Below are 14602 nucleotides of genomic sequence, written 5' to 3'. Positions count from 1 at the left end.
CAAACATCCTGCTGCTCCCAGCCCTGCTCTGCCTGGCCTCTCCCAGCAGAACCCTGCTGCAAGATCTGCCCAGTCACAGAAGAAAATAATCTCTTCTGATTCCCAAGGTTGGCCCTGTAGTACCAGGGACTGAGGTCTCCTCTGCTCCAAAGAGACACCTTCTCCTGCACCCTGAGCCATGCGAATCCAGCCTAAACTCTCAGTCTGGCCATGCCAGTCCCACCACAGGGCTGGAATTGCTGCTCCAAGTTGAGTGGGAGAAAGGTTTGAGGCAGAACAACTACCCTTTGCAGCCTTGTTTAATATCTTTATCAATGATCTGGATGAGGGGATTGAGTGCACCCTCAGTAAGTTTGCAGATGACACCAAGTTGGGCAGGAATGTCAATTTGCTCGAGGGTAGGATGGCCCTGCAGAGGGACCTGGACAGGCTGGATTGATGGGCCAAGGCCAACTGTATGAGGTTCAACAAGGCCAAGTGCTGGGTCCTGCACTTGGGTCACAACAACCCCATGCAACGCTACAGGCATGGGGAAGAGTGGCTGGAAAGCTGCCTGGCCAAAAAGGACCTGGGGGTGTTGGTTGACAGCCGGCTGAACATGAGCCAGCAGTGTGCCCAGGTGGCCAAGGCGGCCAACAGCATCCTGGCTTGTCTCAGGAATAGTGTGGCCAGCAGGAGCAGGGAGGTGAATTGTCCCCCTGTACTCGGCACTGGTGAGGCTGCACCTGGAATACTGTGTCCAGTTTTGGGCCCCTCAATACACGAAGGACACTGAGGTGCTGCAGTGTGTTCAGAGAAGGGCAGCGAAGCTGGTGAAGGGTCTGGAGCACAGGTCATATGAGGAGCGGCTGAGGGAACTGGGGTTGTTTAGTCTGGAGAAGAGGAAGCTGAGGGGAGACCTTATTGCTCTCTACAACTACCTGAAAGGAGGTTGTAGTGAGGTGGGTGTTGGTCTCTTCTCCCAAGTAGTTAGTGATAGGATAAGAGGAAATGGGCTCAAGCTGCACCAGGGGAGGTTTAGGTTGGATATTAGGAAAAATTTCTTTACGGAAAGGGTGGTCAGGCATTGGAACAGGCTGCCCAGAGAGGTGGACAGGACATGGTTTAGTCTAGTCTACCCTAGTGTGGACTTGGTAGTGTAGGTTGGACTGGATGATTTTAAAGGTCTTTTCCAACCTAAGCAATTCTATGATTCACACTTAACTTTAAGACTCCCTAACAAACACCCAAGAGAGGCTCTGGCTTACATTCCTTCTCACCATACATTTGTAGCATTGATGCTCCCTCCTTCAGCTCAGACTTGCGTCCAGCTCTCCCCCCACTGCCTTCCAGAAATATACACACACATTTATTTCCTATACACCTGAAGTCAACAGGCTGATGTGACTTCAGAGCTGGTATGGGGGGAGGCGTGGGGGTCCCAAAGCCAGGAAACTCCAGCCACACATCAGGGGAGCATTAGGCAAGAGCTATTGAGCAGCATGCTAATTAATTATTAGGGAATAGGGATCTCTTGGTAAATAGTAATTGAGGTACATTTGATTTATGCAGGAACTGAAACATAAGCCAGCCTGCAACCCAAACCAGAGGACAGCTGAGCATCTCAAACTCCCCAACAAGCTTCCTCACAGGACCACTGCAGATGCAGGATAATCATCATTGGGATTTTTGTTTTTTCACCAGCATACCAGAGCCTACAAAGCACTGGTTCCAATTAACCCTAATTACAACAGAGTAGCCCAAGCATGTTGTCTCCCTATCTCTTTTGCTTCTTCAATACTCACGTGAGAGCAGCTTAAAACAGCTCCCCATAACGAGTTTGGCTCCCGCAGACCGGTATTCTGCCACCCTGCCCCGTCCCACACACCTGCCCCAGCTTCCTCCATCTTCCCAGCGGCTGCCAAGCTGCTGCACCCGGCTGCTACCGGGTGAAGCACCCTCTCCGGAGAACGCCTGACACCCGCCTCCGCTCCCCGCTGCACCCACCTCTTCGGCACCGGCTTCTTCCTCTTCCTCCCGGCGTACATCCCGCCGGCAGCGCCGAGCACCGGGCGGCCGCGCAGCCGGCGGCGGGAGCAGGGCGGCTGCCCCCGGAGGCGGGATTTAAGGAGGACGGCGGCGTGGCGGCCCCAGCCCCTTCCCCGCCCCGGCCCCCGCACCGCCCCTCCGGGGACCTCGGACCGGCCCCCGGCGATGCACCGGCCCGGGCAGGGCGGATCCGAGGCGCCCGGTCCCTGGGTCACCGTGCCCAGGAGCCGCCGTGCGGAGGGGACCGCTGCCACCGTGGGCAGGGACCACCGTGCCCAGGGGGTCACCATCCCCAGGGAGCCACCAAATCCTAGGAAACACCATGCCCACAGGCCACCCTGCCCAGGGAGCTACTGCACCCATGGGTCACCATTCCCAGAGGGTCACCGTACCTGACCCCTGTGCCCCAAAAGTCACCATGATCACAGCTCACTGTGCCTATTAGCAGCCGTGCGCAGGGGGCTACCAAATCCTGGGAGCCACCATGCCTACGGGCCACCTGTTTTTCCTGCAAAATATGACCACTTCAGAGCCATTTCTGTGCTCCTCTCCTGCTGCAATGCCTGCAGGACAACGTTCACCCACAGGCTCACGTTGCTGGTCTCCATGCACCATGCTCGGTGGCTGTGTCGTCCCCCCTTGCAGCACACCTGCCAGGCCCAGCCCCTCCCAGAGCAGCCAGGCCGGTGTAGCCTGGCAGATGTAGTCCTGCCTGACAGCCACAGCCAGAAAAACAAGGCAGAACTGGAGGCACCTGAATTACTGCTCTGTTTAGTATCGAGATGTTTTGTCATGCAGTCACCAGTGAAAAACAAAAAACTGAGCAGGAAGATGCAATGAAATCCTTCATTGTATCGCTCCATGGAATAAAGCCCCCCTTTTTCCTAACCCTGCAGGTACCCCTATGTCCCATGACTCCAGAGCTTTGCAGGATAAGCCTCCCCACCTCCCAGAGCCTGATCTCCCTGCTGGTTCCCATCCAAGAACAACCAGCCTGTTGCCTCTTGCTTTGCTTTTCCTTGTGTTAATGGTGCCCAAAGCTTTTGCTCTTCCACACAAGAGCCACCTTCAGCTGCTTTTGTGAAAACACAGGTGACAGAGGCAGGCAACCATGAACACAAGGGACAGACAGACTGTTAAAACAGACACAGAGACATCACATCTAACTGTGTCTTCTTTTTTACCATAAACAGTTTGTCTTAAAATCAAGCTATGTTTATGTCCCAGTGGGAGGAAACCATGGTAAACAACCATGTGTTTTCATGGTTTGCAGTATAGGCAGCTACGTGCCGCAGCACAGAGTGGTGGTACAGTGGAAGGTGAGTTGGTCCTGTATTCAGCACAAGCAGAAGCCCCAGGAGACTAAGGACAGGGCAAGCGAATTTGATACTTCCCCTGAGGACTTTCCTGGCCTCCAACCATTTTCAGCCCAGGAGGTTTCCTCATCCAGACATGATTCCTACCTACTAATGCTCTTCCAGGCTCCCCTTGAATCCCTGTAAACATTTAGCACTGTTTAGCAACGAGTTCCACAGCTCAACCATCACTGCACAAGGCTCCACCTCCTCTGATCTGGTTGTAAAGCCTGGCTTTCGCCACTTGTGGTCATTTGCATCTTTGATTGTCCTTGTTTGCCCTTTTCTTCCATTGCATCCTTTCTGAGACAAGAAGGACGATGAGAAAACTGTGGGTTCATACCAGTGCCAAATGATATCCTTTATTTTCCTTTCTCCACCTTTCCTCAACACTTTTTTTTTTGATCCTTGCTGAGTTGACATTTTCAGGGACAAGACACTGCTCCTGAGCAGTAAGGCTCAGCTCAGAGCCCCACATTTTATGTGTCCACGTGGGACTGCATATTCCCACCTGCATCACTTTTACAGTAATCTATGCTGAACATGACCTGCTGTTTTATTGCTCTGTCCTGTAAGACCCCTTTGACACCCCTTTGACCTTCCTGCCATCTTCCCCTGGATGAGTAACTCATACCATCACCAAATGCAGCCACCTCACTGTTCACACCCCATTCAGGACTTTGGTGTCAAACAGCAGTTTCCAGCACCAACTGGGCAGAGCTTGACCTCCTGGTGCTGTGGGAACAGCTCTTATTCCCATGTGGGTACAAAGGAGCATGGAGTGATGGCCTTTTAGAGTCAGCCCATCCCCTTCCCTGGTCACCCCTTCAGCATCCTGAGAGCCCTACAGTCTCCACTGCAGAGATTTTCGTACCCTCTCACTGGAAAGACTCGCCTGACATGCTAGCATGTTGCAGACAAAGCTGTTAAGGATAGAAAGCCAGACCCAGACACATTATATGGTTTTTTTTTCAAGCCGTTTGCAAATTCTAGGGCTGAGTTCTTGAAATGAAATGCGATTGCTTCTTGTCAAGGGGCAAAGCAGAAGCAGCCAATGGTATCAAAAATGTCCCAGGTCAGCAGAGCTGATGTCAGTTTGATGGGAAGTATGTTAATACATTTGTTTATGACCTTCCTAGACCATACATAGAGACCCAGTAATTTAGCCATGCTTTCTAATAAGGTAGGCAAAGATCCAGCTCAGCCCTGGAAATTGCACTCCAATGTCTCCATCAAGTGGAGAAGGGAAGCTGCGTGAGGAAGGTGTCCCAGCTGCCAGCACCACAGGGTCCCCAGCTCTCGGGTGTCTCAGTGGCAGGCAGGGCTGTGGGAAGGCAGGGGAAGACACCCCCAAATGTGGGAAGCACACACATGGTCTTGTTTGGCCAAAGCCCTCCAGACCCTCTTTGCTGTCAATGCTCTCCTCCTGGACTTCTCCTCCCCAGATTTTACAAACCCCAGTGCCTTTGCAAGGCAGCTCTACATTGCTGTCCTACTCCTACTGCCAGCTTTCCTCTGGGAAAAAACACCTGATTTACCTCTTTCTACCCACTGGGTGTAGACTTTGTGTCAGAGATGGAGCAAGGCCTAGAGCAAATTTAAGCAAACAGGCTTTGTAAGGCATCTGCTGCAAGGCAGAGTCAGGCTTGGGGCACTGCACATGTTTCTAGCCCAAGAACCCTCCAGAGGTGTCTCTGGCACTACTGAGCAGCAGGGAGAGGGCTGTGAATGTCCTACCTGAGCTCCAGGCCCCAAAATCAGGTGCCTGGAGCTGTACTGAACAAGAGGCAAAACCATACAGCTATACTTGTTCTCTCCCTGATCACCTGCCTTGGATTGCTCATCACCCACTGTATGCAGACTCACGGAGGTCTTGCTGGGAAGGGACCTCTGCAGGTCTCCAGTCCAACCTCCCACCTGGTGCAGGAAAGGCATAATGCATCAAAGTGGGTCAGCAGGGAGGTTATCTGAAGCACACGATCCTGTGGGTGAACAACGCAGGATGTGACCAGGACTGTCCTTGCCTGTTCATGTGGGCTCATCTGCAGACAGGGAAGCTTTGAGATGCCAGTCAAGCACTCAAAACAGGGTGCAGCGGGAACTTGGACAACTGAGCGTACAGATGTTGAAAGAGACAGTAGCCCAGGCAGAAGAAAATAATCTCCCTGCTGCAAAACTGGCCCACTTGAACAAATCAGTTCATCTGGAGATCAGCTGTCTGCTCTGCACCGGGGGAAGGTTGCTGTGTACATCCGTGGGTCCAGATTTCACCAACTGTGAAACTCAGCTGTGTGTCTCTATCAAAGCAAAAGGCAGAAATGAGCATCTGTGGGTTTATACCAGTTTGCCTGTATCCATCTCTCCTGCAAACATGGGGCTGGGAATAAGTGATGTGTGAAGGGAGAGATGCTGGCTGTTGTGCTCTATGAGAAAAGTGCCTAAACCTAATCAGGGCAGCGCAGGCGCAAACCTTCACCCAGCAAAAACTGGTAGAGCTGCCTTGACTTTGATGATACTCATCATCTCCAGGAGATAGCAAGGAGGGTCAAAAGTCTGTTACTGGCTTTCTGCAGGGCACTGATTTTTGGCTGTCCAATGCAGGAGCATCCCTAGAGGTAAGTCTGACTGTGATGGCCTTAAGGAGAACAAGAGATGGCAGAAAGGAAACCCTCTTGCCCAGTTCAGAAGCCATGGAGATGCTCAAGCCGAAAAGGAAAAAAAAGCTCACCTCTAGTATCAAAACAGGTCCAGTGTGTAATTGAGCATTTGTTGTGCTCAAGACTCAGTGCTCAGCAGAGCGATGGCATCCCCTTCCATCCCAGCTCACTGCCAAAGAGCAACAAGAGCTGGGGGCAGGATGAGCCATGGGTGCCCTCCCTAAAGGAGCACCCAAGGGAAGAGGCAGCGGCAGCATGGGCAGCCTCTGGTGACAGCCCCAGGCAAGGCGAGCTAAGGTTCAGCCTGGGGGAGCCCAGGAGCAGCAGGAGATGGAGACTGAACAAGAGATGACGCTGCACAAGAGACAAGGCCGCAGCATAAGTCCAGGGTCCATCTGGGAGACAGGACTGGGGTCAAGGCTACCTGCATCACAGGTCCAAGGTCCACCCATGTACAGGGAGGTTAGAGAAGGACAGAGATAGACACAGGTAAAGGTACAGCCTAAGACCGAGCATAGGTGCTTGGGGCTGAGCTTAAATGGAACCCACAGAGCCGTGAGCAGAGGCTAGGGTTGGCTGGGCCCACTAAGACCTGCTGGTGCTCACAGAGCCCTGGCAGATGGTCCACCAACATCCTTCATGGAGGGAGGTGTCCCTTATGAAGTGCTGCGGGTGCCACGGGTCACCATGGGGCTACGCCAGGGTGACATGGAGCCAGGGCAGAGACACAGCATGGGGTCTTGGAGCTGGCACAGAGATGGGGAGTCACAAAGATGCCCCAGAGGCTGGGTGGGAGTCAATGTTGAGAAGCCCCAGGGCTTGCGGTAGTTATGGACCCCAGGGCCACAGACAGGCAGGGTTTGGGGGAGTGAAGGGGGGAAGATCCAGGGGAACCACAGGGGCAAGACCCTGCAGCTTCTGAGGGCCAGGGCTCATGGTGGAGGCAATGAGATGATGAGCTGGGAGCCAAGAGGGACCCTGGCACAGGCCCCACAGCCTCTGCCAGATGAGGATCAGGACAGAACTGGAAGCATGGCCATCTCCCCGGCAGTACCAGTGAGGAGCTGCCCTGCTCAGCCACAGGTGACACCAGTCCCCAAGGAGAAAACAGGCTGGGAATTATGTGACAGTTGAAACCAGGAAATAAATAGACAAAGAAATCTGATTATGGAGGAGGAAGTTGGACAGAGACCAGTCACAGGTTAGGGAGCAGCGCCAAGCCCTGCCACGTCAGCAGAGCATTGCAGGAACTAACCCTGCAGGTGACAGCAATGGTTTTCTGTGTACCCAGCTCTCCAAGCTGGCCTGAGTGGCAGTGGACATGCTCTGCAAGGCAGCAAAAGGCAGCACTAAGCTTCCACTTGCTCCCTTTTCTGGAGGAGGTTTTTTTCCAGCAAACAAAAGAATCCCCAGCCCAGGGAGCATGGTCCTAAGTGCATAGGAGACACCTGGAATGGGGCACAGCCACCCTTCCAACCCTGACATCTCCTTGATCCTTCTTCTTTCTCTCCATTTGTTTCAACGAGGCATTGCCAAGATCTCAAAGCTTGGTCAGTTGCTGAGCATTAGAAAGCCAAAGGTTCACTCAGAGGTTTCTCTGCTATTCTCCACTCCTTCAACAACATGGGAGGTGAGGCTGGCTGCACAGATGGATCCTTCCAGACGCAAAGGAAATTTGCTCTCAACACTTCCTGAAGCAAAGCAGTTTCTCTGGTGTTCCTGTTGGCAAACACGGAGTGCAAAACCAAAAAGGAAGGGGAAGCGAAACCGCCCACATGGTTTCCAGCAACCGTGCATTGCAGCGGTATGGAGACAGGAACAGCTTCTGCAGAGAAGATACTTTGAATGTTATACCTCGAGATGTCAGCAGTGTCAGCAAACTTTGCCAGAGTCTCCAGCGAGCCCTGGGTAAGATGGAGACTTGTTGGCGCTCATAACATGGCTCCGTGGGACAAGCCATGGTGGTGGGCAGGGAGAAAGCAGCTTTCCTTCAGCATTACCCAGCCCCATCTTGTGGCAAGGATCAGCAAAACCTCCAAGAGCAGCAGCAACGTCCACCACCGCGACGTCTGCCCACTGTGTGGGCATCAGGGTGGTTTCCCGGACATATCTTCTCCTGCCCTATGTGTCTAGTTAAGGCACCCCCTCTCCTCCAGCATCCCCCATCCCAGCTGCAGGCAGGAGTGGCAGGGTTGGCCTGAGCTGCAGCCAGCTGGCTCCGGTGCATGCATACGTCCTCAGCTGCTGTCACCTCAGCCCTGAGCCTGCTGTGGGGTTTGTGCAAACAGGCTGGGCACATCTTGACTGCAGAAGCACACATTGGTGAGTTATCCCCCATCTCCTCTCTTTGCCACCTCATTGTGGTCTCCATTCCTGGTCCATCTTTCATTTCAGGAGGCTGTCAAGGTAGCTCACCCACTTCCCTGCTGAAGGAGGCCCAGGGAGTTCTGCCACAAGCAGAGAACAACAGTGAAAAGCACCAGGCAGATGCCCTTCTCTCTGCAGAGAGCGACAGGGGTCATCTCTCCATGGTGGCAAAGCAACCCCAGTCTGGGAGCAGCTGGTGGCATCACAAAGAGTGACAAATGCATATGGGGGTTGGTGGACCTTCACCATCCTCTTCTTTGAGAGCAGGAAGAGTCCAGACAGGGATGGGATTGCTCAGAAAGGTGCCAGTATGGAAGGTGTCATGCTGTCCCCAGCTAGCAATGGCTAGCAAACACAACTCAAATCAAAAGCCCAAAGCATAGGGTAGGAAGTGTTTCAGATGGGGAACTGGAAACTGTCCCAGATCACCAGCTCCCATACAGCTGGAGAAGGAGGTAGATCTTGATTTCCACCTCTCTGGCTTTGCAAATCTGGAATAGTGTGGATAGCCAGATGCTGAGGCCTTTGTTGTAACAGCCAGGTACCCACCAGCCTGGAATGGGGAGTGGTGGTCTTGCTTACCACCTGCCAGGTAAGAGAGGGGACAGGAATCGGGGCTGCCTTTGATGTCCCTGGCCAGTAGTGAGGAGGCAGGGGCAGCACACGAGCTGTATTCTTCATATCTGATCACATGGTGGCTGATGAAAAGCGACACGATAGACACAACATGGCTGGCATCTGGTCACATCCTATCACAGCAGAAGAACAAGGAATAAGCAGTTAACCTGCAGTGAGATGCAGCTTGCTTCCCCAAAGCTCAAGCTCCGGACATCCTACTCCTCCTGACTCACAGACCCAGTGGGCAGGGGGAGTGTGAGGGGCTTTGGCACAAGACCTCCTGTCCATTTTGGCTGAGGGGTCAATGCCTGAGGAGCCAGCAGGGACATTGGTGCAGCAGTGTCATTGTCCCACTACCTATTCTCCTCCCAGCACCTTGGGACTTGCTGAGGGAACACCATTTGCCAAGGAAGTGACTCCCTAGGCGTGAGGAAGCCAAGCAAACAGGCTGGGCACGTCTTGACTGCAGAAGCACACATTGGTGAGTTATCCCCCATCTCCTCTCTTTGCCACCTCATTGTGGTCTCCATTCCCGGTCCATCTTTCATTTCTTCCACATGCAGGAGAGGCCAGGATTCCCTTGCTCCTGGTGCTGCCTGCCCCCCTGCCAGCTCTGCCTGTACCGGGACTCCCCGAGGGCAAACGTGGTGCCAGAGAAATAGCAGAGCTTCCTCCCTCACCCCTGCAGCTCCCACCCCACAGCATGGTCGTCTGCGAGGCAATGGACTTCTGCCTGCCTGCCTGCTGCCTGCCTGCCTGCCTGCTGCCTGCCTGCCCTCCTGCCCGCCCCGGCTGGGCTATCCAGGGGCTGGCAGCACCGGTGCAGGGTGCCGGAGGAGACAGAGCGGCGACAGCCGGTCACGGAGTTACTAGCTCCTGCAGGGAGCTGCGGGCAGCGCCGGTGCACGCATCCCACCCCGCCGCCTGCCTGCTGCGGGCAGAGCGCACGCGGCCCAGCGCAGCGGGGGCGTGGCCGGCGAGTAGGGGGGCGTGACCACGAGGGGGCGTGACCGAGAACGGAGGGCGGGGCGGCCGCGCCCTCCACCGCCCCGCGCGGGCTCCGGCCCTCTTCCGTGACGTCATCTCTCCGCGCCCGCCCCCTTCCGTCGCGGCGAGGCCGGCCGCGTCTCCTCGGCGCCGCCATGTCCTTGTGGCTGGCCAAGCTCGGCCCAGCCGCGGCCGCCGCCGGTCGGGGCCGCCTGGGGAGCGCCGTCGTGCCGGCGGTGAGCGGGGCCGGGGAAGGGGGAGGTCCCTGCGCCCAGCCGCCGTTCCCCTGGGTGCGCTGGCCGCCCCTCAGCGCGGCCGGGCGGGTTCACCTTGGGGTGCCCGGGCCGCTCCGGCCTCCCCGCGGTGCTGGCGGCGGCGGGCGGGGGGTTGGCCGCTCGCACGGGCTGTGGTGGTAGCGCCCTCTCCCCGCCCGTTAGGAGCGGGGCTGGGCCTCTGAGCCGGCATCCGCTCCCAGCAGCGTTCCTGTGCTCGGGAGGGGCCGTGTGTCCGGAAGCGTTGGGTATGGCCCTGTGGCTGGGGGCGAGGCAGGGCTGGGCGGCTCCTTAAAAGGGGGCATTCCTAGTGGGCAAATGCGGGGGCTTCGGAGAGGAGGCGAGATTTAAGGTAGAGGCACAAGTAAATATCTGAGACCAGAGTGTCATGACCCAGCGACCTTCGGCTTGTGAATGTGATCTCTGCAGGTGCAAGCAGAAGAACATTAAATAAAAATAAAATCTCACGTGTGTAAGGGAGGTCACTACATTGCTCAAAATAAGGCTTCAGTTTTTACCAGGGTCTCTGGGTGGCTTTAAGCAGGGGTCAGTAAGATGCTGCATTCAGCTTTACAGGCCAGGTGGGTATTTCTTTCCACCTTTGTCCAGGAACTGTATTGTGCAGAAATGAAACTCTCTCCTGAGAGTTTAATGTTAATCTCTACCCAACAACAAACAAACAAAAATGCAAGCGAAAGCCTACTCTAGGATCTCCCTGGGGAACGCAGGGCATGTCATGTGTCTATGGCCTTCAGGAATTCTGGGAAGTTTCGGTCATTGTGTAGATTCAGAGCACATATGCTAATTTTGTTGTTGTGTTTTCTTTCAGGCAAGAATTCATATCAGCTCCAAGCAGAATTTGCAGTATGGTTGGCTAGCTTATATGTTGGGAGACAGAGCTACAAAAAAGTTCAGTGAATACAGCAAAGTCTTTACAGTGGAGGGAAACTTATCTTCTGGGAAGGGCAAGCTTGCACAACAAATAGCAGAAAAACTAGGTACATCTTATTTTCCCTATTTCTGTAATAGCTAATAGAATTTAACAGTGTGTTTGTCATTCTTGTGTGAAGAAAGTTAGTTCACTGAACCAGCAATTCTTGACTAGGAAATTATTAGTTGGGCAATGCCGCAGTTAATGTGGAGGGCTTATAGATAAGGGGAGAATAAAACGTTGGTGAAGTTTGAAATGAGGATGGGGCGCTTGTCAGATCTGCGGTATGCTTGTGTAAATATGATTTGTTGTGAATGAAAGTTTACTTCTAATGAAGTCAGTTTGCTCACTGAGCACCTTGAGAGTTAGGATTTTCTGCATGGGTGTATGCAGAGCATCAAGGTCATTAGAGGATTGGTGGCAAAAAGATTCTGTTTAGAATGATAGCTCAGCTCTCACTGGGGAGATGAAAGGTGGCAATACAAATAAGGGTTTGTGTGCCCTCTGTGATGTGATTAACCAAAGGATTTTGTGCTGTTTTCAAGTGTTGTTTAAAATAAAGCTATATATTTAAATGAGCTGAACAGATGTTTACTGTAAATGAACAAAACTTATTATTTTGATTGGTGCTCTGTTGTGGGTTTCTTTTTTGTCAGGAATGAAATATTTCCCAGAAGCAGACATCCATTACCTAGACAGAATCACAGGAGATGGAACGCTGCTGCATGAGAAATTTAATGGTTTCTGTAACCTGGAGAGATTTTACAATGATCCGAAATGCCCTGATGGACACTCTTATCGACTGCAAGCTTGGCTGTTTGGTAACCGTGTTTTACAGTATGCTGATGCGTTGGAGCATCTGCTGACCACAGGTCAGATTTCACAGTAAATAAATTTCATTTCTAAATTAACTTATGAGTGTAAGTTGTAAGCAAGCTGTTTGGAAGTGCTTTGCTAGTATCTGCATTTTTAAATGAAAGGCTGTTACGTTGTTAAGCTTTTTATATTTCCCCCCTTAGTGAGTACAGGATAGCTGTCCATTTAGAAAAATACCCTGCATATTTTGTTAGAACAGTATCTTGTATAATTTCTAGTGAAGGAAATACATACCAGTTACCAATTTCATTAGTTTTAATCTGGCAATCCCTGATGATTATTTTCAAAAAGACATTTTAAACATACCAAGACAGCTGTGAGTTGCACAGCCTTTTAAAACTCTCCCTAGACTTAGTTCCTGATGGTGTCTTTTGTTCAGTCTTTTTGATTTCATTAAATACTGTTTTTGTGGTGGTATTGTTATAATTTGAGTGTCTTCTGGTCAGAAAAGATTTCCTGTACCAACTCTGACTTACCTGTTGCTTGTGCTTTAGTAAGCGTTTTCCAAAAAAGATGAAAATATGTGAATACCAGAAAGTATTAGACACAAATGTAAATGTACTCATTAAATACAGTAGTACTTAGCTACTGTAGTGATAGGCACAGTAGGAGAATATATGTATGGGTGAGGACAGGCATGTTCAGCACATATCGAGTGCATTTGTGTGAGCCAAAAACTTGCTCTTCTGTTTTATTTAAAATTTCTAGAAAAGCATTCAGAAAATTGACCATAAGAGCAGTACTGTCTTTAATTTTAAATGTTGCTGCCAGCAGTCTCTTTGAGCCTTGCTGACTGCAACCTACTTTCAATTGCAGGACAAGGTGTGGTGATGGAGCGCTCTCCCTACAGTGACTTTGTATTTCTGGATGCAATGTTTAAACAAGGCTATATCCACAAACGATGTAAGTTACTTGCATGCAAAAGGAAGTTATTTTGCCATAATCTCAGCCAGAAGTGTGGTAGTTTAGTTTTTAAAAAAGAAACAAAAAAGCCTGCTTGGAAGATGGACTCCTTTAAATATTCAGAATTGTTCATAAGGTGCTTAGCACCTTGCTGTTCCATGTATCAAGGACCAACCTCAAGCCATAAGACTTCCAGTTTTGATTCAAGGCTTTGGTTCTGCTTATATGTGGAAGAACATGTATTCTGTGTATTGCTTGCTTGTGTCCTGTCAGCCAGAGACTCCTGTAGTTCCCTGGAAATGTGTGTGAGCATGCCAATGAAGACTAGAGGTCCTTCAGGCAGACTGTGGTGTTGCAGCATTAGGTGCGAAGTAAATAATGGGTCGACAGGGTTTGGCCTACTTGCCTTAAATGGCCAGCTCTCTTTTGAATCTCAAAGAACATAAATGTTGCTCTTGTGCTCAAGAAAGGCAAGGAGGAGGATCCAAGAAGCTACAGGCCAGTCAGCCTCAGCTTGATCTGAATGAAGGTGATGGAGCAAATCCTCCTGGAAGCCATTTCCAAATACATGGGGGATGTGAATGTGATGGAGAATAGTAATCATAGTTTTATGAAAAGGAAATCATGCTTAAACACCTGATAGTCAGCTCCTCATAGAAGGCTAGCTCAGTGGATGAGTAGAGAGCAATAGATATTGTTTATCTTAAGCAAGGCTTTCAGTGCTGTCTCTCATAACCTCCTCATTGACAAACTGCTGAAGTAGGGATTAGATATGTGGGTAGTAAATTGAAAAGTGGCAGAGCTGCTGGGCTCAAAGGGTTGTGATCAGCAGTGCAAAGTCCAGCTGGAGGCCAATAACTAGTGGTGTATCCCAGGGGAGGATACTGCGGCTGAACCAGGTTTAAACTGGGCTTAAAACATGGGTAACAGGACAGAGTGCAGCCTCAGCAGATTTGCAGGTGATATAAAATTGAGAGGGTAACGGTTGACGCACCATATGTTTTTGGTGCTATTCAGAGGAACCTGGACAGGCTGGAGAAATGGTTGGATGGTAACTTCATGAAGTTCAACAAAAGGGAATGCAAAGTCCTGCACCTGGGAAGGAATAACTGCAGGCGCTTGTATACGCTGGGAGACAACTGTCTAGAAAGTTTTGCAGAGGAGGACCTGGGGGTCCTGATGGATAAGAAGTTGAATGTGAGCCAGCAATGTGCCCTTATGGCAAAGGATGCCACTAGCATCCTGGGTGCTGCATGAAGAGTGTTGTTAGCAGGTCAAGGGAGGTGATCACCAAATCTAGAGTATTGTGCCCTGTTCTGGGCTACCAGTTGAAGAAAGATAGGAACTTACTGCAGTGAGTTTAGCTAAGGGCCATGAAGGTCACTTAGAAACTTAGAGCATCCAGTGTATGAGGAGAGGCTGAGAGAGCTGGGATTTTTTTTTTGTCTGGAGAAGAGAAGGCTCAGGGGGATGTGTATAAATACCTGATGGTATTTACATCTATAAATACTTGATAGGGAGGAGTATTCAATGGAACCAGTCTTTTCTCAGTGGCACCTAGTGAGAGGACAAGAGGCAGAGATCACCAATTGAAATACAAGGAGTTCC

The 14602-nt window shown here is 51.4% G+C and overlaps 2 protein-coding genes across 5 annotated transcripts in view; one reads left to right on the top strand and one right to left on the bottom strand.

Annotated features, from left to right (window-relative positions):
* The window catches only part of LOC104037459 (uncharacterized), a 29098-nt gene extending 27071 nt beyond the window's left edge, over positions 1-2027 (bottom strand). The window contains 1 exon segment of the mRNA XM_075710019.1: positions 1987-2027. Coding sequence (XP_075566134.1) covers positions 1987-2027 — 41 coding nt within the window.
* An 8140-nt stretch (positions 2028-10167) lies between these two features.
* The window catches only part of NDUFA10 (NADH:ubiquinone oxidoreductase subunit A10), a 44121-nt gene continuing 39686 nt past the window's right edge, over positions 10168-14602 (top strand). For 2 of the 4 annotated variants that reach the window (XR_012831069.1, XM_075710955.1), the window contains exons 1-4: positions 10168-10248; positions 11114-11282; positions 11872-12087; positions 12908-12994. Coding sequence is in view for 3 of the 4 variants with exons in the window: in XM_075710955.1 (XP_075567070.1) it covers positions 10168-10248; positions 11114-11282; positions 11872-12087; positions 12908-12994 (553 nt within the window). In the remaining variant the exon portion in view is untranslated. Of the gene's footprint in view, positions 10249-10309; positions 10348-11113; positions 11283-11871; positions 12088-12907; positions 12995-14602 lie in introns of all 4 variants that reach the window. The other 2 variants (XM_075710956.1, XM_075710957.1) reach the window with 2 other exon arrangements.

The sequence above is a fragment of the Pelecanus crispus genome, chromosome 5, assembly GCF_030463565.1.
Source record: "Pelecanus crispus isolate bPelCri1 chromosome 5, bPelCri1.pri, whole genome shotgun sequence".
Lineage (NCBI taxonomy): Eukaryota > Metazoa > Chordata > Aves > Pelecaniformes > Pelecanidae > Pelecanus > Pelecanus crispus.
The sequence above is the reverse complement of the archived record's forward strand: the minus strand, read 5'-3'. Positions and strand labels throughout refer to the sequence as shown.